This window comes from Cygnus atratus, chromosome 6 (assembly GCF_013377495.2).
Source record: "Cygnus atratus isolate AKBS03 ecotype Queensland, Australia chromosome 6, CAtr_DNAZoo_HiC_assembly, whole genome shotgun sequence".
Taxonomy (NCBI): domain Eukaryota; kingdom Metazoa; phylum Chordata; class Aves; order Anseriformes; family Anatidae; genus Cygnus; species Cygnus atratus.
The window spans coordinates 25,233,645-25,257,509 of NC_066367.1; the positions used below are offsets into that span (position 1 = coordinate 25,233,645).

The following is a 23,865-nucleotide window of genomic DNA, read 5'->3' on the forward strand; positions in this document are numbered from 1 at the left end:
CAAATGTAGTTTCAGAAAGATGAAACAAGTGGCCAATCCTCCTTTGGCACCTTGAAATGAAGGAAAGAACTGAGCCAAGAGAATACCCTATTTTATTTATTGATTACAGCTCTGTCCTCCCTGCTGAGAGGCTGCCTTTGCATGTCTCAAATGCATGTGCCGTTCTGGATTTAGGAGCTTCTGTGCTGAAGAAAATGAAAAATGTCCTTACAAGTGCAATAGTCTTTGGCCTTTTTTATCTCTCCCTCTTCCCCTCCCCAAAGGTACCATACCGTACAGGAGAAAGCTAGGACATCAGTAAAACACAGGTCAAAGCCAGTCACTAAGTTGTGCCCTCCAGTACATCCAGCAGGAACCGTGGATCCTGGCAGCTGGGGACTCCTAATAAGATTATTTGCTGCTACAGCCTGCACTGACATTGATTTCCAGGTTCAGTTCAGATGCATCCCTATGCATAATGCATCGAGATAATCTTGAGGTAACAGCAGATGCAAATACCAGCAGCTCAGCCCGCGTCTGTGAGAGCTGGTCTCCAAATAGGCATGGAGGGAAAGAGCCCAGCACTCTTATCATCGTTTGCCTGTTTCTGGAGTCCTGACGATGTTCTTGTGTGCTGTTCTCTATTAAAGGCAGGCAGATTATCTCCAGCAAAGGAGTGTATATTTTCCCTTATTAAGCTTCTACTGGCATCCAAAATTAGAAAGAAAGTAAACAGAAATCCAAAGTGTCCAATCCAGAATAGACAATCCTCAATGATTTTATTACTTGAGATAACTTAGGGCAGAATCATAACAGGAATTACTGTACCTTACACAGAATAAAGTAGTAGTGGATGAAAAAAAAATTATTCTCAATAATCTGCAAATATTTAAGATTTGAGTAAAAGAGTGGTTGTCAAGACTGCAGTTTTCCTTCTAGCATTGCTTGTCTTCTGTCTGTGAAGTCATCTTCTTCTTTACATCTCTGCATCACTTAACTTGTGATGAATAGTGTTATTAAACCTGAGGACAAGTGGACAGATGTAGCACACTGAATATTTGTTAATGCTTTGGGGTCATCTTGGGAGAGTATGACATAAACAGTTAAAATTACTGTGTAGTATAGAGTCAGTGTACGGATGTGTGTGTTTTATATATCCACCCACGTATACATATATCCATGTGGATGTATGTAAATAGAGTAGATCTGTATTTTACTCTTTAATCTGTGCCTATTCTAGAGACTAGTGCTTCTTGGTATGCATTTGTTTAATGTATAATTCAGTGGAACTATACTCGCATCGTATTTTGAAGTGAGAATTATATATGAATTTGCTTTTGCTTTTTTTTATCAGGTCAGACTGCTGCCTTGTTAGACTTGTAAAACAGCAGTCCCAGCCACCTCACTTGTACGTAAGTGATTTTACAGTGAGGGCTGCAGTACATTCTAGTCATTACACCAAAATGAAAATTGTACTCTGGTGGAGACTTTAATTTCTGTGCTCCGTTTGAAATAAAACAAAGGGATTTTTTTTGTTGTTTTGAAGGTCTTTTAGCGTGGCTTGTGCCTTACTAAAGCACTTGTTACAGCCTCCTCCTGGTAGTTTCAGAGGTTATTTTCAGTGATCGTGATGCTCCCAGCAAACAGGATGAAAAGAATGTCCAGCTCTGTAACACAGCTCAACCTCCTAATTAGTTGTTACATGAAGGATTGTTCCTGTTGCATGCATTCGTTTCACTTGTTAAGTCTTATTCCCAGTCGGTGATAGTTCAGAGTGGTGTTAGTCTCATGAAGATCTCAACTGTCTTGAAAATATTGGTGGTTTAATCTGGCAAATGCCTGTGGCGTCAGGAAGAGCAGGGGTGAGGGTTCTCAAGCACAAGTTATCCAGAAATCTACGTGAAAATCCCTTGGAGTACTAGTAGAAGAAGCTTACTCCCCCAAACATGTCCCTGCTTTTCAAGCAAGTAAAAAAAAATCATCCTTCACTCTGGTGCGCCCACAGGGAATGTTCCAAACCTGCGGGTGCCCCTGAGCTCCCCGTTGAGCTCTGAGTTATTTAAAGGATGTGTAAAATCACACGTAGAGTAGCAGCTTTCACACATTTGAGGATGCCTATTATAATATGCAAATGACAGCAGTGTATACACCAGTTACCCTGATAAACATACAAAATGTGTTGCGCTTTTACGCTCAAGGAGTACACTAATAGCTGACAGAAGCCTGAGGACACGTGCATGATTCATAATCTTTATATATATATGTGTGTATATATATATATATACATATAAAATTTGGCAGTGTGAATGCTACCACATGCAGTATGCCAGTGAAGGTGAGAGTGCTTTAAAACACAAGTATCTTGTCAGGACTGCTGCAGTTTGGAGCTGGGGAGATAGACATCCCTCCAACACATCTTTTCCTGTGTTATTACTACCTCCTCAGGGACCGGAGGCAAGAATCAATCTCTTTAAGGTACACGTTGAGGGGAAAAAAAGTAAATACTGGGCAATGCTGCAGCCTATAAAATGTCTCAGTGCATGCTGAGTACATATCCAGTGAATCCATCTTCATCTGGTTTTCCGAACGTTTCTCTCTCTCCTTAGAGGAAGAAATAAGTGGGGAACTTTCAGATAAAGCCAGAAATTAGAATCCAGGAATGTGTTTATAACTGAAGTGTGGGCAAGAGGTTTGGTGACGTGAGTAATTAATACAGGAATGCTGACCCCTCTGAGTCAGGGCTGCAGCTTGAGCCCAACTGCTCCCTGTGTTGTTGAGAATTAATGAGCTGTTAGATAAGGTTAGGCACCTTCGTTTATTCTACATTGTGTCTGTGTCGTCAGGAAGGAAGGCCCTTTTCTTCTGCTCACTGCAGGGAAAGAAAAATAATAAAAACAAGAGCGGCGCAAGCTTTTGGGATTCTTCAGCTATTCCAGAGCACTGCTTGCAGGTTGAGCTAGAGTTGAGCCCTGAGGAGATGCTCCCCACCTTCTCCAGCCAGAGCAAAAACTTCCCCTGAACTGCAAAGAGTGTGAGTGGGAATGAAATTAAGGGATTGAACGGTCTGGGCAGAATTTATCAGGTGAGATTCCTGAAATACACAAATGTGTCCCTGGGGTGCATATTACCTGCAGGTTTAAATTCTATAGCCTTTGCATAAAATTGCCACCAAATTTAGAATAATAGCAAGCGCGGGCTTTTGTGTGAGTTTTTAGGAAAATTACCAGAAAGTCATCATTTTGTCATGTAACTAATTTTTGCCTAGCATACAAAACTATATATGGAACGGCTTACAAAATGGTGTTATGAAAGTCACACTGAAGCTATTATCAGTAAATAAAAGTGCAATTTAGTTGTTTCAAGGGAGGGTGAAGAGCAGTGAAATGCTGATGACAGAAGGTGGTTATTGGAAATACTTTTGTAGGTGAGTGGCTGGGTGTACAGGTCTTAATTCAACTGGGCACTAAGAGTGGTTTTAGGTGTAGAAGTATAAAACCGCATTGCATAGTTGGGCTAACTTCTCGTGCTAGTTTTATTGGGGCATTCCTACTGACTTGTTATCTGCCAAGAACAGGTTTGTGCCTGTTGGGGGAATGTGCCTAGATGATCAGATGGGAAAGGAAGGAGTTGTAGAAGGTGCCCAAGGGTGTTGGGGTGTCAGTCCTGTAGGGCTGTGTGAAAGAGGACTTCGTGGTGGTGTGGAGAGGCTGTGGGGAAGGTCAGATGGTATCATTTAGCAGAATCATTCCAGGAACGTGTATGTGCAATTTCTGAGTTGCATGGATCCTTCATTTGCAAGAACTGGCATTAATCACAGGCCCAGTGCAGCTGGGATGAAAAATAATATTTTCCCCTCTAAAATCATTGAATTATTGTTTCAGGGTCAGGACAGAATTGCAGATGCCTTGACAGAGGGTCAACTGCTGGGTTTATGGATGTGGTTTCACTTGGTCGTACTCTTCGCTCCCCAAACTGATGACTTCATTTCTCCCCAGCGCGGAGCAAAGTGTGTTTGTTAACTGGGCAGCAGGTGTTTTAATTGCTTCATCTGTCTGACTCCACAGGAGCGGCTCCTGCTCTCTGTACTTCCTCGACATGTTGCCATGGAGATGAAAGCTGACATTAATGCCAAACAGGAAGATATGATGTTTCATAAAATCTACATCCAGAAGCATGACAATGTCAGGTAAGAAGAGCAGCCTATCTCCCAGCTGCCAGGGGAGGAGGGACCATCCCAGTACTTAGCACTTAAGGCCTGGGAACGAAGATGACAGCAGCACTTAATTCAAAATAAGTGTAAAAGCTCTAAAGTGCCACCAGTTGACTTTTGTAAGTTTGTTTATAGGACGGGAGGAGGATTGCCACAGGTCTGCAACATCTTCGTCTGATAAGCAGCTTTAACTGATCTCTTTCCTTAGCTTCTTTATTTTTTCTCTTTTTCCTTGATTGCATCTCAGTGGCTTTGAAAAGGTGGAATGTTTGAGTTTGGATGTTTTTTTGACAGTAACAAGCACCCTTCTGATAAGCATTGAAGGGATGCAAGTCAAAGATTGACAGCGCTTTCCAGGCAGTGAGTTGCAGAGACCAGCTGAGGTTAAAATCACTTGGAGTAGTCCCTGCCAGTCTGTAATTACAAGCAGGGGGTCCATTATAGTAGCAGCCCTTGGCACCTGCTCAGTCACCAGTCAGCCACCCAAGGCCGTGTCACTCCTTGGTCTGCCTGGATGAGCGGACGAAATGGATGTCTGGTGTCTGGGAAGTGGTGCAGAATCACAGCCAGTCCGTGTTGCTGGGGCAGTCTGTCCCCATGAGCTTCGGCACATCACCAGGTTCCCTGTGTCCACTTCCCAGAGAAGAGGGAATGAACTCATACTTGGTATTGCTGTTGATGTTGCTTGATATCTTCATGGGCTGCAATGAAAAGTAGTTTAACTTAATCTTGACACATTTTAATTCTGCTGTTGTACCTGGCCTCTTTGGGAATGACTTCTGTCTCTGCCAAGCCAGGTCCTGATGCTGTGTAACAGCTCTGTAAGTCTGTAAATACTTCTACTGAGACACGGGGCTGGGGTCGGAGAATCTCTCTCATTCCTCCCTCCCTCTTCCCTTCAAATAAGAGGTTTTCTTGTACACTGCTTGTGTAGCCTTCTCTCTTACGTAGCTTTAAGTATGTTGGTGAATTATATTTTCTGATACTTAGTGCTCAACAAATAAAAGTGGATTTATTGCATCTCCAACATACTGCACCTGCGTAATCTCCAGTAGATGATGCAGTAAAATTCACTTAAAATTCTGAAGCATTTGAAGACTGCAGCAAATTGACATTTCCTTAGTGTTAGCAGTGGAGTAGAGCGGTAATGTACAAGCAGAAAATTGGGAAGAGGGACCTATAGGTTAGGTTTTGATTGTGACTGGGCAAAGTGATAAAGATCCCCTAGCAATACTGAAGACAAAAATGTTATCACCTGTAAAATGCTTTAATGGTTCTGTAATGAAAAATAAAGAATATACGTACAGTAATGAAGGTGAGCGGAAGAGGCCTCCCAGAGTGCCCACAGCAGAATAAGTGTTACAGTAGATGTTTTTTGTCTTTGCATCCGATTTTTCCTTAATAGCACTTGGCGTGTTCAAGTAGGTTTGTAAATTTCTCATGATAGATGGCATTTGTGTATTTTCCTAATAGAGGAATTACTTTTTTTCCCAGTACTTAAAGGTCAGCTTGACATTCAAATTGAATGCAAGTTGTTGGATATGACATGAGATTAATCAGTATGGTATTATATTCTTCCACATTAGTTTCCATATATCATTATTTGCAGGTCTAAAAGTCATTCGGTACAGTCAAATCTTAGTAAAAGTGATTATCTCTTTTGGATGATACTTCTTTGAAATTTTGTTTTAACTATATCACCAAATAAATAAAAACTAATTAAAAATAATATACTAAATTAGCAAATGCACAACAAGCATGGTATTCAATATATGCATATTTTTTTTTCTTCTTTAGTTCCTTCACTCTGCCAGACAATGGCTTCTTGTAGCCTTTACCCATATGTACTGAAAGCAAAGAGAAGGTAACATAGGAACATCTCATCTTCATATACTTTAGGGAAATGAATAACTAAGTATGAATATTGAAAAAGGAAACATGATTTGGAACAAATGACTCATTTCACACTAGGAGTTCAGCATGGAGCCTTTGCTCTTGCCTGGGTGCTCTGAAACCACCTCTGGTGGGAATTTTACTGTGGATGGTTTTGAAGCATTTACATGCACCCGGAAACATGCTGGTGGCAGGGGGTAGTGCCTCCATGATGGGGATTAATGAAGTGGCTGAAGAAAAGCAAGTGCACACATTACTTTTCATGGGGAAATGCTCAAGGGGAGGTTTTTGAGATTAGAACACTCCAAGCAATTTTGTTTTGTTTTTGTCAGTATTCAAAAATGTCATAAGATCTGAGTTTTTATGAGCTAAAGGTTATTGTGTTAAGGCATTTGAGAAGCATGTGAAGTCGACGCAAGGGTGCTGTGCCCAGCCATTGAATCTGGTTTCCTGCTAATGATTTATGAGCAGAAGCATTTCCTTTCAGTTCTCAGAGGTGGGAAAGGTCCGTGTGTGTGCAGAGGTGTGCGTCTCCCTCCACCAGCGGCTGTATGCAACGGTTCTTGTTTCCCACTCTCCCAGGTTAGTTAAAAAGTCAGATTGTAAATGAAAGTATGACGGATGGGAAATTTTGTTCACTGCTGATTTAAACCTTTAAGTTTTCTTTCATAGCACCTTGAGTTCAAGAGCTTTCATTTTTCTGGATGTTCAAGGTGCTCACTGATTTCCCAGTCTGCGTGGAGCCCCTGAGCCTGCCTGGCACTGGTGGTTTCCATCCAGCCGAATTTTGTTCTGTCCCTGTGAGCTCAGGAGGCTCAGGAGCAGAGCCATGCTCTGTTAGCCTGCCTTGACATGCTGTGTGGGAGAAGAAGTTTGCAAAATCCTGTGCCAGACGAGATTAAATATTTTAATTTTCAGGGATGATTGGGCCCGGGCTTTTGGGACCACCTCTAATTGAAATTAAAACAAACTCAAACCACTCTACCAGCAGAAAATGTTACGCTAAAATTATGTCAAGTTGCTGTGTGGTTTTTCTTTCTATTTTGAAATGACCAGTTATTCTGTGATATGCTTGGTTTCAGATATTATAATACACACTTTTTTTCCTTAAAAAACAAAACAAAACTAACTAACATACAAACTATGTAGAAAGATCTCTCCCAGCTGCCAAGAGTAGGCCTGTAAAACACAGACATGATCCTTTCATAAGGGCAGGTCTGCCATGATATTGCTTACTATGTTACATTTATCTTAGGGGTTAGGCTATCTCTATGGGGGAAAGGTGATGTTTTTATGTAGAAGTAAAGTGGCCTGTCTGACCTGAATGGATAAAAGCAAATCTTTTTAGAACCTTATCAGGGCTTCCTGTGAATGAGTTCATAATCTCCTGCTTATTGTTATGGAAAGCAAAGTTCAGAGACTAATTTATCCACAATGAAAATATAATTTCCTGTCATTTTTGGCAGCAAAATTTGCTTCAAGACTACATTCTGAAGAATTTAGGGTGATGAAGAAACTAAGATGAAGAGGTTTGGGGTTAATATTCTCTTTTGAGATGCAAATGAACAGAACCTTTGAATGGGGAATGAAACCGTTTTCCATCCTGATTTATTGAATGAGAATTGACTTTGACAAATGGAGAACCGTAGAGCGTGACATGACCTTTCCCACGTATGTGTGTTAAATATAAAGTCTATTGTCAAATGCAATCAGGAAAGGAGTTCCCAAGACCATATGAGTAATTTTGGGTAAACAAGGTGAGTTATATAAGTAAAGCAGTTCACTTTATCATGAATGAGATTATGTCTGATAGAGAAACCTTAAAATACGCATAGATAATACTGTTTATCTGAAATGCTTCCTAGTCGGAATTTTAAATGTTTTACATTACTGTAGCTATTTATAGTGTCTTGCTGCAGTGATAGTGGCTTTAATGTTATCTAGGTTTGGCCAAATATAGTAATCTCTGTGCTATAAAAGAAGGTTTGAAGTCCTCTGTGAAGGGATCAAGCTTGGCTTTGTCATTGAAATTCCTTTGATGAACTGTTTCAAGCTTATTTTAGGGCTGGCATCCAAGCATGGTGAAAGTGACAGTTTCCTCTTTTCTACCCTTCACGTAATTCTTATGAATCATGTACTCAACAACGTTAACCTGATCTCACGGTTTTCTAAACATCTTGACAACTCAAACCAAACTCTTTGCAGAAATAGAACAGTCCATTTGCTTTCAGCTTTGTAAATGAAACTCATTTTTAATTAGTCTTCTGATCAAATTACGTTCTAACACCAAAAATTCTCCCCTTAAAAATGACCAAACAGTCGCACTTTGGCTGAGTGTCAGGATATTCAGTCGGCCATGTCAGCTAAACCTCTTCATCTTATAGGTGATTTGATGCTTAATTAGTTGGTTATGAAGGGCATTAAATTCTTAGATTGCAAGATGCTATGTAATTGTATGTTATGGTTTGCAATAATTTCAACTAAACAAGCAACCTTCTCCTTCTTCCTGCCACTGTCCTTGCACACAGGACATCCAGTATGAATGTTTCTTGGGGTTAAAGGAGTTTTCAATATAAATAGCAGTATAAGGCTGGGCTCTGATTGCAGCTAGTAGGAGTGCTCCCAGAATAGAGCTGTAACGGGACATACCAGTGCCAAAGCAGTGTGCTGCTTAATGGTGTATTCTGGTTGGTGAGTACAGGCATGAGGATACTTTTCCCAACTTGCTAAAAGAAACATGCCTTTTGAAATGCCAAATGGGTTTACAATGAGGCACGTTCTCTCAAATCCAGGTCAGACATCAGATTGTCTTTGGGGGCAGTTATGCCAATTGGTTTTGTTCAGGAGCTCATCTGGATTCTGTTTTCATACTTTTTTTTTTTTATGAGATGTTATTGAAGCTAAGCAAAAAGCAGTTTCATTTTACCATCTTTAAAAAATAAAACTACATTGTGGAGTGTATAAATTTGTTACAGTTCTTCTCTGGATATTTTCAAAAATTCCCCAAATAACCTTGTTTGAGCCAAAGCTTTAATTTCTAGGCAAAGCCTTGTTGCCAGGGAAGGGCAGCACCAATAATTCTTATATATTTGCTATATAATTAATTTCCTTCCTCATCTTCTCCTCCCTTTTGGGAGAATGAAATATATGGTTTATGTTTGGAGATGAGGAGATCAGCATTAAGTGGAGAGAAGCCTAAAATCAGGTTTCATCCATGCTCTCCCTGCCAGTCACTGAGCTTCCATTTCCTTATGAAATGCTTTCGTGGGTTGCTTGCTTGGTTGGTTCCCAGCATCAAGTCCTAGCAAGAACTTTTGCTGTTTTTCTTCATATGAGGCCTATACCCACATGTAGCAGCAAGTTATTTTTGGAGGTAGGTTGGGGGAAACTGTGTGGGTTTCGTGTGGGTTCAGATGTCCTCCTCATTTAATTGCCATTAGTTCTGGTTCAGGTTGTAGGCTGAGAAAAGTCAGTAGGAGGGAAGTGATCAGCCTTCCCACGCCTTTCCCCAAGTGACAGCAGTGAGTTTTACTTTTTCAGGAACTCTTCTGTTTCTCTGTCAAGAGCCAGCTCTTGGGTACTTCACCTGTGTCTGCCTGGTGTGAATCTTAGCTTTTTAATTTTCCAGAAAATTTAATGATTTTTTTATAAGATAGCAGTAGTTTTTAGGAAATGTCAAAGTCCCTTTCACCCATGGGTGGTGGTGAACTACTTTGCACTTACCACTAAATGCTTGACTCTTCCTAGACAATTTGTTGTTTTTGCGAGGGAAATCAGTGTCTTTTGGAGAAAGGCATTCAAGCTAAAACATGTAAAGAAAGGAATTTTTTTATTTTACAGCCATTATTACATCTGAACTTGACATCAGAGCTATGCAATAAGCTTGGACGTTAATATTCAGGGAGGCATTTCATGCAAATATCACTCCCTCTTTTCAATATGTGTGTTGATGGTTCAGTCCTGAAAACTTTTAAGCTATAAAATAGCGCATGTTTATATATTTTATTGAATCTGCCTCTTTGCATATGTGCACAGCAGCCTCTAAGAAGAACAAATACATGCTAACTTGCTTAAGCATTCATCTGGCTGTCTGCAGATCTGTCTTTTTGAACTGGGAATACACTGTGATCTTGGTCCCTGCTGGGAACCCCTGGTGCCTATAGGGGCATGAGAGTCTTGTACCCTCCAAAGAACAAAACAGATAAATAACTGGTTGCAGGGAACCCCGCTGGATGCATTACTTAAACACATGTGTTGTAATAAAGACAACATCCCAAAAGTGCAGCGTGCCAGGTGACTGCAGATCTGCAGCCACCAGCAAGCCAGCAGCAATTAGGAAGAGCCTGTGATGTATAATTCACACCCTGCTATTCTGAGTGTACACAAGGGTCTGTGAAGTTCACAGGGTGATGGATTGAAGAGTGTTAGATGTTTTAATGATGAAATACTGTGAATAGTAATTTGGAGAGAATAATGAATGTGCCTGCAGAAGTTTACAGAGCAATATTTTAGCTCATCAAGGTTATTTGAATTCTCTTTTTTCTTCAGTAGTACTAGAAACAAATTACATTTTTTTAAAATGCAAGTTTCACTGCTGATTGCCCTGATAGTAAAAACAAATGCATTGAATGTATAGTAAACAGACATATATATTATATATATGTTTATTAAGCAAATCCAACTCCAATCTTCTCTGTTCTGAAGTAACCTTGAGGGAAAAAAAAGTAAAAATCATAAGAGTCATTTCTGACCAAAACTTTACTTTTATAGAGGCTTGGTTATAAAGACTTTGTTAACTTTTACTTAATCACCTACTGCGTCATGTAGTTAACATGCAAAGTGGTTTTAAGAACATTGAGTTTATATAATATTTGAAGAGGTTCTTGTAAAAATCATCCTACCTTTTTGCTTCCTTCTTAAACTATAATGATTGAAAAGCAAAAATCAGTTAAACTTCTTTGTTCTGTAATGCACTGAACTTTGCAAAACTATTTAAAGCACTCCTTTTACAGAAGCTGAAAGAGAAGCACAGTGTTCAATGGGGATGGGTTAACTTCTCTTGTCTGCTACTATGTTCGCACCCCTCAACAATTGTTGCTAATGCATGCATCTGTTTTCACTGGTGTATATATCATTTTTACACTGGATAAATAATGAAGAGCCAAAAGCTGAAACCAATTAGTGGTGAAGAGCTCTTGAGAGGTCTGGTATCCTGTGATTCAGGTTAGTGCATTGCTAACTTGAGTCTGTCCTCCACTCTCTGAAAATAAGAGTGTATTCTTTAAAATTTCAAGTTTTTATTATTTTTGCTTGAAACTTAGAGGTTAAAAAGTTAGGAACAGGCTGGTACTGACTGTGTAAACTGCATGATTTCTTAATGGTGTTTCTATAAGAGACCAGGCTAAGAGCAGGTCGCTTCAGATAGACAGCTAAACAGAAATAAGAAGCAGCCCGAGGACTGCACAGAACAGCAAAGGAGAAAAAAGACCAAAGAGTCTTTTTTGAATTTCACAGGGCATTGGCTTTGTGGAATGATGGAGGTGATTTTTTTAGAAATCTGAGATTTTTCTGTGTCCATTTGTGTTTCTGTTACAAAGACCTTGAAAGATGCACAAAGTTTCAAATGGTGCGATTATTAAGGATTTGCAAGAGCGAATATGTTGTGAGGAATTGGAAATTTGCAAATAATTTTCGTAAACCACAAAGAAATGCCTGCATTATCTCTGCTTGATCAATGATCTTTTTTTTAAAAGTCAGCAAAATACAGGAATATGTGTGTTTTCTTCCCCCATCCTTAGCCAGCAGGAATATTTGTCTGCTGTTGCTGAACACATTTAGCAAGTACCTGAGGCCCTCAAAGGCACCAAAAAATTCTAAGTATGTTGCCATTCCTAGATGAATCCATTAAATACATATGAGGATACTCAGGGTTTGAAATTAGCTCCCTCAACGCCAGGTCTACAGAGCTGGCCCCCAAGACATGGTGCAACGACTCCTTGTGTTGGGTGCTCCACCACGTTCAGCTTCAATCTGTGTGACTATCAGCAAAATATTCTCTCCCACCCTCCTCTGGCAGAAACCACCCCAGTAAATGGCTGGTGACGCAGAAGGCTGGATGACCACAGCTTTGTTCAGCTGTAAGTTCATCTATAAATCCCTGTTCATCCCCTTCAGCTGCTGGAAGCACAACTTGCCCTCCCAAATGAAGAGGAAGGCTGAATGTGTGAGGCAGCTGGGATTTTTTGTTAAAAATGAGATACAATAGAGAGAGTTTTTGTTGATCCACCAACGAAGACAGCTCACTTGTTTATTTGTTGTTGTTTTTTTTCTTTTTTGGTTGTTGTTTTGGGTGCTTTTTTTTAGCTTTAACAAGAATTCTTTGCAGAGTCTGATAAATACATCGGCACTATTTCACACTCGTGGGGAATGCGTTGCTAATAGGACGTTACTAGGACAACCCTCGTTCTTCTGACAAGCACTTAATTTCAGCTATCTCCGAGGCCTGGCAGCCCCATACATCAGTGCTGAATGCAGTAGCAAGTTGGAGAGAGGCATTGTGACATCCTGGGATGTGAAGGAGATGAGAGACATGTCACGGAGCTTGTGGGATATTTGTGTAGCAGGCAAAAATGACAGGAAAGACCAAAAAACCTTGGAAAGCAAGGAGCAAATTTAGCAATTGTTAGAATGGCTGGAGAAAAGGCAATGAGAAAATGGAAAAAAGCCACATACTATTTTAGATAGTGGACGGTTATGTGCCACAGTGGTGCTGGTGGAGAGCCTCCGACCCTGCAAACATGCACACCAACGTGCTGCTGCTTTCTGCAGGGGTTGTTTGCAAAGAATGAGCTAATAAGAATCAACTTGTAGAACAAAGCAAACAAAATTTTGGCTTCTGCTCAGGGGAACTGGAGCAATTCAAGTTACAGATCAGGCCACAACAGGAGCCAAATGGTGATCCATAAAAGTATAATTATTCTGTTTCATTTGGAGCCTTTTGTTCTGGATTAGATTCAAAACTACTGTAAGCTCCTTTGTAAGATTTGTTTTCTTTCCAGGAAAGAGAAAAAGAGGCCTTTTGAGTTAATAGTTCTATTTTGTTTTAATTAAAAAGGAGAAAGAAACCACGTTTTCTGTGCCTTTCTTCCTTGAGAGTCTTGCCTTTTGCAGAGCAGCAGCCTGCAGGTCGCAGTTTAGGATGACAGGTCCGATGTAGGACAAAGTTGTATCATAAAACGTAAATGGTAAGTGAAAATCTGTTTTGAAGATCCAGTGCTCTTTGTCATTTACAGCTGCAAACTGAGTAAAATTTTGTTACGGAAATCAGAAGTGATTACAAATCTCTTGCAAAGCCCACAAAGCCTGAAATTGCAGCTGTGACTTTCCTGCTGAGCTCCTTTTCCTTGGAAGTGCGTAATGATGGAAGGAATAAACTGAAAATGGTGTACTCTCCCAAAGCTTAAAAACAACTGGAAAAAAAAAAGGGGGGAGGAAAAATAGTGTTGGCGAACAACTGTACAAAACTAAAGTTGTGTTTAAGGATGAAATGAGGGATTCTGGGGGGACCTGGGATTCTGAGAACAGCACAGGAGAGTGACAGCGTTTGCTCACACATTGTGAAATGTCATCTCTGCTGAGAATCATACAGGGCTGCGCTTCTGTAATACAGAGTAACACCAAATAACACCAACTTCATTAGCATTTAATAGATCACTGTACTTCACTTACACCTATCCATTCCCTGGTTTATTTAAATGATTTTTTATGTGTTCTTTCATGTCTTTTTAGGTTATTTTATCTGCAGATTTAAGGATCATTTCTAGTGGAAGATCATAAAAGCTGTATTCCGTCAGTCTGTCATGTCCTGCAGCTTTTTATTTTTCTATTATAAATATGAGACCCAGAATTTCTTGGACTACTAATAACTGGACAAATTGTAAGCCATCTCACTGGATAACGCGCACTGCTGGGAAGCACCTCCTTGCATTTTTTAGGGCCTTCCACTCACAAACCCTTGTGTGAGTGTCCACGGCTACTGCTCAGCCCCATGGGGCAGGCTGCGGGTGGCTGCTTCGTTTAATTTGACTTGGTAGAGAGGCTGATGAGAGCTCAGACGTTCCTGGCTCCTGTTGCAGAAGCATCCTAATGAGCAGCCCACGAGGGCTCTGCTCCGGCCAGGCTGCAGAGGAGCAGTGCAGAGGCTGCAAGCGGGGAGCGTGCGCAAACACTCACGCTTTGTGCTGGGAGCCACTCACGATGCTGTGGCTGCAGAGGGACTCAGCGCTAAATCACAGGGTGGAAACCCAGAGAAATTAATGAATTCAGTTGATATTCGGGGTGACAGAAAGTAAAATGCCAAAGTAGTGAGGGCCCGAAGAGACACAAGGGATGAGGCATCCCCTCCTCATCTGGGAGCGCTGAGGCTCGACCCACATGCCTGTGCTGGGTATCCAGGCTAAGTGTCCCCATGTGCAAGAGGGCATCTGAGGCCACATCTTCTAGGAGAACTGCTAACCAAATGGGGAGTCCTCATTTTCTTTTGTGAACTCTCCTTTTTTAATACAAAAGAATGAAACCCTGCAGCAGCATCTTGAATCCCACTGTCCCATGTCACGGGGAGCACCGTAATCAGCAGGGCAGAGCGTGGTGCTGCCTGCCTCTGCCTCTAATTATTCCAAGTATTTTATACATAATGAGCAGCTGCAGCACAAGGTCCTGAGGGCAACCTTGTTTCTTATCCAATATAGCCTGTTGTCCAGTTCAGGCTAGATTCAGGCAGAGAGAAAATCAGACCTGTATTTGCTCACGTCTGTCATGCAGGGGGGTCTTAACAGACAGGTTCCTTGCTTGCCTTCTCTCTCCATTCATTTATATATAGCAGGCTTTTGCAGAATATCAAAGAATACAGGCTGCAAGTCACTTTGTGTGCTCCTGTTCCTTAAACATGTGCTGGTGTGCTGGGGAGTTTTAGCTGGCTGCAATATGGGTTCCCAGCAAAGATTTGGCAAGAGTCATCCAGCAGGCAGCGCGGATGTGGTAGGGATGTTCCTAAATGCGGGACACATCCTTTTCTGCTGTAGCTGCTGACTTAGCCTGAGCCCTGTCTGTATTTCTCAGTAAAAAAAAAAAAAAAAAAAAAAAAAGTCAACTATGCCTGTAAAATGCTAACATGAGGCTCAGACTGAAGTGAAAATTCATCCGCTGGGGTTTTGCAGCTTCCCTAGTCCTTGATTAACCACAGAGTGTGCGAAGCAAGCAGGAGGGGCAGAGGCCAGTGTGATCCTGGGGATGATTTGCTTTTGCGTTTGACCACTGTTAACTTTTGTCCGGTCTGTTTGTAAGGACTCTGCTGACCAGCTGTTGTCAGCAGGATTTTTTTTTCAGTTGCATAAGGACTGGGAAAACAGTCTCCGTCTGACTCTGCCACAGTGAATGGCTTTCAAGTTAAGCCGTGGCTGCAGTTATTGTGCTCTAGCCGTGACACTATAAATAAAGTTATTAACAGCAATATGTAAATGGGTTTCTATTTTTGTCCCCTGTATTGTTTGCAAAATCTAGGGCAGTTATTCAGTAAGAATCATCTGCTGTTTAGCACTGAGCCTACCAGCATTTGATGCTGTGTGGGCTGTTGCTTTTTTTTTTTTTTCCTTCGCCTTTCTTTCTTTCTTTGCACTGGCTTTTAGAATCCAGCTCCTTTGCAAGTTTGTTTGTTGTGGTATATAAGAAATAGAGGAGCTGTGCTAAGCATTTTCAGGCTTCCGGAGAGTGGCTTGGTACTTAAGAATAGAGAATCATCTCTTGATATCTGAACTATAGGAGCATTAAAAACAGCTACACAAACATCAAATACCACAGCTGCTATTTGCCTTAGTGTGCATCTTGCAAATTCCAGTTTGTTCAGACATCTTCAGTTTGTGTTTCCTTCCGCTCCCCTCCCATGGCTCCGGCTCAGGCTGGAGACGCGTGCCCCCCTTGCTGGCGCAGACCCCGCGGGAGGGCACAGTCGCGTTGTTTTAGAAACACTTCCCTACTGTCATGGCTACTCCTAACTGGAAGGGCAAATTATGCTAATCCGAGGCATCTGTTTAGGAACCTGAATGCATCTGTGCTGGGGGACAGCAGCAGTATTGCCTTGCTGACTAGCGGCTACGCTGCACGGCACATCGCAAGCGTGGCTAAGGCACGCCGGCTGAAGACCTGCACACACCATTCAGTGTACCACACAAGGCAGCTTGTTCAAACTTCTTCCTGCTCTGCACATCTATTTAGCTCTGGCTTCCCCGAATCCCCTGCAAAGGAAGCCCCAACCTGCTTGTTCTGCACCTCATTAGCCACAATTTCGGTGCCAGCTGTGCTGGCTTGCAGACAGGCATGTGTCCTCCGAATGCCGTTCGATGCAGTGCTGAGAACAGCCATCCTAGAGCTGAGCCACCAGCAAGCTGTGTCTCCTGTTTCACTCCTAACATGCAGTGGTGATTAGTTTTATGGTATATATATCAGATGAACGTATAGCAGCGGTTTGAGGTTGTGACAGCTGCTATTGTACACTGGACGGATCCTTTCAAACGCCTGGCACTTTATTTCATTTTTTGTTCCTTAATCTTCCAGCCAAAATTGTTCCTACTCTAAAGGCTTAGAAAGTAAGCAGAAGTAAGCTAAACTGGTTTAACATAGATGTAGAAAGAACCAGACCAGTAACTTTCCTCTTATTTTTACACTCTGACATACATTACCATAAATATTTAATAAGTGGTCCCCAGGGTGACTTCCTATGCTATAGAAAAGATCTGGTCAGACTCTATTGATTTTATTGGTATTAGTTCAGTGGTAAACTAATAACTGTTTACAGGAACTTCATTTGGAGATGATATTTTGTGAATATTGAGAGTAGGAAGCAAATGGCTTAGTGAAATATCTTAATGCATTAACACAGAAATGAAATTTTCCAGTGGAAAATGCAAGAGAAAAGCCATTTCTTTATATGCAGATCTATTATTCCAGTGATGGCAATTACAGTAATTCTCTGAAATCAAGTTAAAATTACATGCCTGCTTCATTATGAGAAGAAACCACTGATTGCAAAAATCAAGGGAGATTCGGCTGAAAGTTAAAAAGACATCCACAAGCAGTGGGCAGCCCTGCCTCACCATGCTGCCTGCTGCAGCATCTCAGGGGGAAGGCTTTGTGCAGATGTTCTTGGGATTCACGAGGTCAGGATTCACATTCCCGCTTTGCCACAGTGTTCCCATGTGACTGGCCCCTGTTATCTATCTTCTTTATATACCGTGCTGCTGTCTGGGTGAAATTGTGTGGCGTTGCTTTCGTAGTGCTGGTGAGAGAGTGGAAAGATTTGTGGGGTGCTTGCACACTGTGCTCATGGACCCACATTTGTTTTCTCTGTCTGCACACCCTTCCTCCTAAGTGCCTTTGAGGCTTGATACACACATACACATTTAGTGCCAACATTGCTGCAGGCTGTAATATGTCACATCTTGTGAGCCATGGTCTGTTTGTTTGGGTTTTACACCAACTGGAGTGGGAGTCAATCTCTTTAGTCTGTTTTCTCATTTATATTTGTAAAAAACAAATCTTTTTTTTTTTTTCCATTATTTCCTCATTTTAGCCATTACCTAATGCTGGTTTGTTTGAAGACTTCATGCACTTATGAAGCCCAAGATACAGTGGTCCATTTTATTTTATGGAGAAAGAAATTGGCAGAGGCAGATAAGTGGCCACAAAGTCAAATGACAGGCAGTCAAAGATGAGACTCAAGGTGTCTTGATAGCTTGTATCTTGACCAGCATAATGAAACAAAATTGCTGTAAATGGTGGGGTTTATTTTTGTTTGGTTGGTTTTATTTGCATATGTAATCTAAAGGCCATAATGTAGATTTAAGACTAATTAGCAGGTACAAAATGACATCTATATGCAAAGTATTTGGAATATGAGGTCAGTTAGGGAATGAAGAGGTGCATGAAATTTAATGTTCCATGTTCAGGGATGATCTTTGCATAGAAATATGCAACTTAGTGAGCTCACCTATACTGATTGCCTCAGAAGGGGAAGTTTTTTTACTGCTGATATTGATTGCACAGTATTTCATTATATTTACATAGCTTCTCCACGGCAACTGGAGTCTTCTGTGTCACCAGAAGGAAATGCAGCTATATGTCTGCTCAAGTGTCATTGATCTGTTGTGATGTGATAGTAGACTAATATCACACTATTAAAAAGAAAAGAAAAAAAAAAGAAAAAAAACCTTAAATTTAGATTGGAGCCCCCATAAAGTTGGGAGAAATTTACTCATGACTTGAGCATATCTATTCATTACTGGTTCTTATCAGATAAGAAATATTAATATAGTGCACAATAACCAGATAACAGGTTCAATTTCCTGCAGGGTTTTTTCCTTTTCATTTAATTCTGAAATTACAGCCAATCCCCCTTCTCACTGAACATATCATGTGTTTTATTATTAAATTTATTATCAGTTTTGTTTATTAATTAAGAACAAGATGATCTCTCAATTAATGAGACAAACCATTTTCTTTGGTCAGCCATTTTACCTTTCAGAACCCCTAACAAAGAATTATGTCTTAATTTAAAAGTTCTTTTCCTTTGATGTTGCATTGTTGTTTCTCAGAAAAGTGGCCATTAGGAAGCATTCATGATTAAGTTTCTCTGTATAACTTGGGTTTCTGTTTACAGTCTCACTGATGTCATTTAAAAAACACAAACACTTGATTACATTTAAAAATATAAAAATGAGGAGGCAGCAAGTCAGCTTGTGTTGGCTGTTCCAGAAAGGGTGGTAAGATTCATGTGCCTTTTCTCCAGCAATCAGTTCTCCCAACAAATGGCCGCTTCAGTGTTATCAACCTGGTAAGCTCCGAAACACGAATGGTAATTGCCTGTACAGAAAATCGCATCGCTTGTCTGTTTTCTGCTTATCTGTGAAACATTCTGAGTATTTTTGTACCTAGTCTGTGTCCTTGGAAAAAAAAGCAGATTACTATAGCAAAGGCATAGTTGCTCCTTACTGATGTAAGTTATGGCATTTATAGTGCAGTGTTTTCATTATGTCATCACTTTTCAGAGGAAAAAGTAGAAGACACTCCAACTTACAGACCTGGCAGAATAAATAAATCACCAAAGGACAGGATGCTGTGGAAGTTAGTGGAGGCAGTGAAGAAGTGAGGATATGTTCAAGTGACCACTGCATGCAGAATTCCTGCAGCTTTTTGGGTAGGGAGTGCAGAAGTATCATTATTTTGGTATCCATGATACCAGGGAAAAACAGAATGCAATCTTACCAGGTATGAAGAGCTCATTCTTTCAAAAACAAAGACAAAGAACTGAGTAATATATAACAGAAAACACCCCATACTTGATTCAATACAACTTACTCCATCTCTATCCCTTATGCCTAACCCAATATTTCAAGATACACATGTGAAACTGTTAACTGTCCATGCCAGAACTTAATACTCTGTTGCCTTCTCTGACAACTGACTCACTGATTGCTGGCACACAGCCTCTATGCAATAGAGCATGCTTTATTTAATATTTAAGTTTTGAGTTTTTTCTTTTTCCTGTTGCACTGCTTCTACAACATTGGTCACTCTTGCAAGCAGTCCTCTTGAAGGAGGGCAGGCAGGAACAGCGCCAGACTCCTACAGCTGTGGTGGTAATGGATAGTCCCTTCTTGCAGAACGCTCCTAGCTCTGACTTCCTTCTTGTTGGTTTTTGGCAGGATTTTGACATCAAAAATTGCTCTAAGGCCAGAAAAGAGATTCCGAAAATGCTCACAGCAAAAAGCATGCTTCAAGTTTGAAAAACAGAATATAGCATGACTTCCCCTTTTTGTTTTATATACAGTTGTGAATTTCAGGCTGTCTTGTGAGACAAATGAATCTGAGATTTGTTTTGGTGAGGGTTGGATCCAGCTCCAGTTTGGACAGACCTGCCAGCTAGTTTGCACTGGTCAGGAAGGCCTGGGTGAGTCTGGGCTTGCTCTGAGACAGGGAGAAGATGTGGTCAGAGTCAGCCAGGTCTGAATTGGAGCTAGCATACCCTGCTCTCAGCATGGTTATTTATTCAGCTATACAGTAGATAAGACTCCTTTGCACCAAACTTTTCCTTCCTAAGCTTCCTCAGAGATGGAACGGATTTGGCATCCTTCTCACTTTCGTGTTTTTCCCCTGACCTCAGTGACTGGACATACATTTCTCATTTCCATCAGTTCCTTCTCAGACACTTGAAAAAGTCCCTCCTTAACAACCCCAAATCTCATTTAGGCTGCTTGGATTTTCTTTTCGCTGTTCAGCAGACAGCAGCATGTAATTTGGCTTGTGATGATGGAGTAATAAGATTCCTTCCACTCATCTGAAAGACATCTATAATGTGCTCCACCTATAGTTTGGCGGATAGCCACTGCATATCTTTATTTGTTTTGCCTTTCCCAAATAGTTTTTCTTCCCAACAGGCTATTTATTGCTTCTGTTCCCAGTGAAGAATCAATCTGGTTAAATATAGCCTGATGAAATAGGAAAATCTTTTAACTCAAGATGTTTAGAGGGAGAGGATGGCGAGTTTTTCATGTTTAAAATTAAAAATGAGTACTGAAGCTGCTTAGCAATAAGTAATTTCTGATAATTGGGGTTGCTACTCATGCTTGTAAACTGCAAACCTATGAAGGTCATGGAAAAACTTTTCCCTGTGTGACTGGTGCAGTCTTCCCCTTCTGCTTGGTGATCTCAGAATCTTATTTCCTGCACTGGCAGTGAAGGGCAGACCACAGGTGTCGAGCTGAGGAGCACTGACCATGGTGGAAAATGCCATGCCGTTTTTCTCAGCAGCTCTTGGGAGCATGAGGAGGGCTGGACGCTCTCAGCCCGACATTCCCAGGAGCACACAGCTAAAGCAGACAGCACGAAAACCACAAATGCTGGGAGTTTGTGCTGGTTGTATCCATCTCCCATCTGTGTCCCCCAGGCAGCTCTAACCTCCACTCAGTAATGCTCATCTGAGAGCAAACATTGGAAAATCAAGTAAATGGAGGGTTCTGCAGTTGGTATCTTTGCAAATGAGCCTTGGTCATCCGCAGTGGCTCTGCGGATGGCAGTCCGCACATTACCGCTGATGTCTCCAGAGCCATCTGGTCTCCTGCTTTTATGTCGGTTCTTTCTCTGTCACCAGCTTCAGTCAGTATGGCCTTGCAGAGTGAACTTCTGGAGTATGGAATGTGGTTTTGGTTTACATTTGTGGCTACTTTGGAAGAGCGACAGGGGCTTTCTGCCTTAACTCTTAAGAAAATGGTAAAAAGGCCCACAGTTTTCTGGGCTTTTGTTTTGGTAGGGTTTTTGTGTACATTTCTTCCTGGTTACTTTATTCTCTCTTTCTCTCAAGCATTGCTTTGCTTATCACAGCATTTGTGTATGTACGTGCCTTCTCACCCTCTTGAGCAAGTGGGAGCCAGCATGGCTGGTCCCAAAACAGAGCACTGTCGTGGTGCGTGGCTGAGTCCTGCTTCCCACGGGGGAGCCGTGCCAGCCGATGTGTCACATCGTGCTACGGCTCAGTTACCAGAGGTGATTCCCAACAGTAAACGGATCTTCTGCAAAATGACCATAGAAGTTTAGGAAAGAGAGAGTTTATCTTTTTACTGTTGTTGTGTTGGTTCTTTGTTGTTGTTTTTTCCATGACTGTAAGAAAGGGAAATATTTTAACTTCTGTTCTGTCTGATGTCCTGCTGTTCTGGAGAATGTTTTTGGTATTACTGAGGCTAAGACCTTACCCTGTCGCGTAGACATCCCTAGAGAGCAAGGCTGACGTGCTGTTGAGACATGAGTAAATCTGGAGGTAGCAAGCAGCCTTTGCTGGACCAGTCACTGGGCTGTTCGTCATCACAGTGATCTGTGTGGGCCACTTCGCCGTCCTTACGTGGGCTGTGCTGCCCTTAATGAGGCTTGTGTTGCTTTACCTAGACATGCTGCCCGACTGTGGTCAATTTCTACTGAGTCCTGCATCTGCTGCTGCAGACTTGTCCTCAGTTTGGTTTGGTTTGGTTTGTCCTTTTGTTGTTGCTGCTGTTAGATTCTTGAGGGAAAGAGTGTGATGAGATTTTCTCACTTTCCAGAAGGTGAAATCCTTTGCGTGCATAAGATGTGCATAGAAAAGAGCACACAGAGCATCTCCATGCCATCCCATCCCCATGGGGCTATAGCAAGGAAAGAGAAGACTGGGTGCATCTTGATACCAGATACTCTGAGAACTTCTAGAACTTATCACTGTGCAGAACAACAGCTTTTGGGCTTCCACTGCTGGCAAAGAACTGGCGTAAATGAATGTCCAAGTGCAAAAATTGACTCATTTAGCAAACTGCTCAAGAGATACTCAAAAGCCGTCTACATATGGTTCTGGGCAACTGTCTGTAGATGGCCTTGCTTGAGCAGGGGATTGGACCAAATGATCCCCAGAGGTCCCTTCCCACCTTGGCCATTCTGTGAATCTATGCAAACTTTGGCGTTAGGAGCCTTCTGCTGAGAGTTTTGTCATCTTTACCTCAATACATCCCTCTTTTTCCTTCCTTGTTTGCAGTATCACGTAATAACATGCAACACCAATAGCAGTGGGTGGTGGTGCAGAATAACAGCAGCATTTTTGAGACACCATCCTCACCAATGAGCCTGGTGAATTCACGGACATGGACATGCTGGGTGTATAGCAAATGACTTTCTCTTGTTACACCTTTGCTCATGTAGAAGCTTAGCGAGCTTCTACTTAGTGAGTGATGGTTATTTTGTTATGGTACATTAACTTTTCCTTTTCTTTTTAGGTACCATTCATTGCAGTAAAATACCATGGCTTCTATTCACATGCAGTCGGATGCACTTTGCTGTTTTTATGTCATTAAAGCTCACCGAGTCTGGGGTTTTGTTGTCTCCCATGCAGTGCCTGTGGTGTTCAGTTTCCAGTAACACATGGTGTTTATATTCATGACTGGCATTACCGTTGTGATGGTGATAGGGTTTGTGTTTCTTGCCTTGCTTGATTTATGTTGTGGCTGGCGTGCATGGCACGCACATGTCTTGAAATAGAACACGACTGTTTTTTGTGTTTTTGAATTAAAAGCACTGATGATTTAATTTAGCATTTTGAACAATCCTGCATTTGCAGGGAAACCTGGCTGTGTTGTGTCCCTCCTTTGATAACTCTACTAGCTTCAGATATCTAAGGCTGCACTTCAAAATCACTCTCTGTAGGTGTTTGTGATTTTTAAAAATTTCATGTGAGTTTCCTGCTTCCCACTTTTGGCTTAGCTCTTCCTAATCCTTAGGTTCTTTGCTTTCTGGCAAGATCTGTCCCCTTGCCGTGCTCTTGCTAAGAGCCTCCTTTGCCATCCGTAAGATGCTGCAGTGCTTCTGCCTCGGGGTCTGTTAGCAATGCAGTCACAGCAAGGATTACCTGAATTACAGGAACCAGTTTTAAATGATCTACAGTGGTGGAAGGGGCAGGGGGATGGACCTGGCACAGACATCAAGGGCAGGCAGGCAGCAGGCTGGCCTCTGTGCAGAGGGGAGGATGGCAGGATCTGGAAGCTGCTCGAGCTCCTTTTCATCTTTCCTGTCCAGCAGCCGTGAGCCATATAGGGCAACAGGCACAGAACTCAGCTTGCCTTGTACAGCTATCAAGGCTTGAGCCAGTCCTTGATGGAAATAGGAGCTGAAATAGGAGCTTAGGAAAGTATTCACCTCTACCCTATAACACAATTTGTGGTACT

The 23,865-nt window shown here is 41.6% G+C and overlaps 1 protein-coding gene across 1 annotated transcript in view; it reads left to right on the forward strand.

Annotated features, from left to right (window-relative positions):
- The window catches only part of ADCY5 (adenylate cyclase 5), a 216,634-nt gene that overhangs the window by 125,658 nt on the left and 67,111 nt on the right, over nt 1-23,865 (forward strand). Inside the window, exon 3 of the mRNA XM_035536886.2 lies at nt 4,044-4,165. Within this exon, the coding sequence (XP_035392779.1) occupies nt 4,044-4,165 (122 nt within the window). The remainder of the gene's footprint in view (nt 1-4,043; nt 4,166-23,865) is intronic.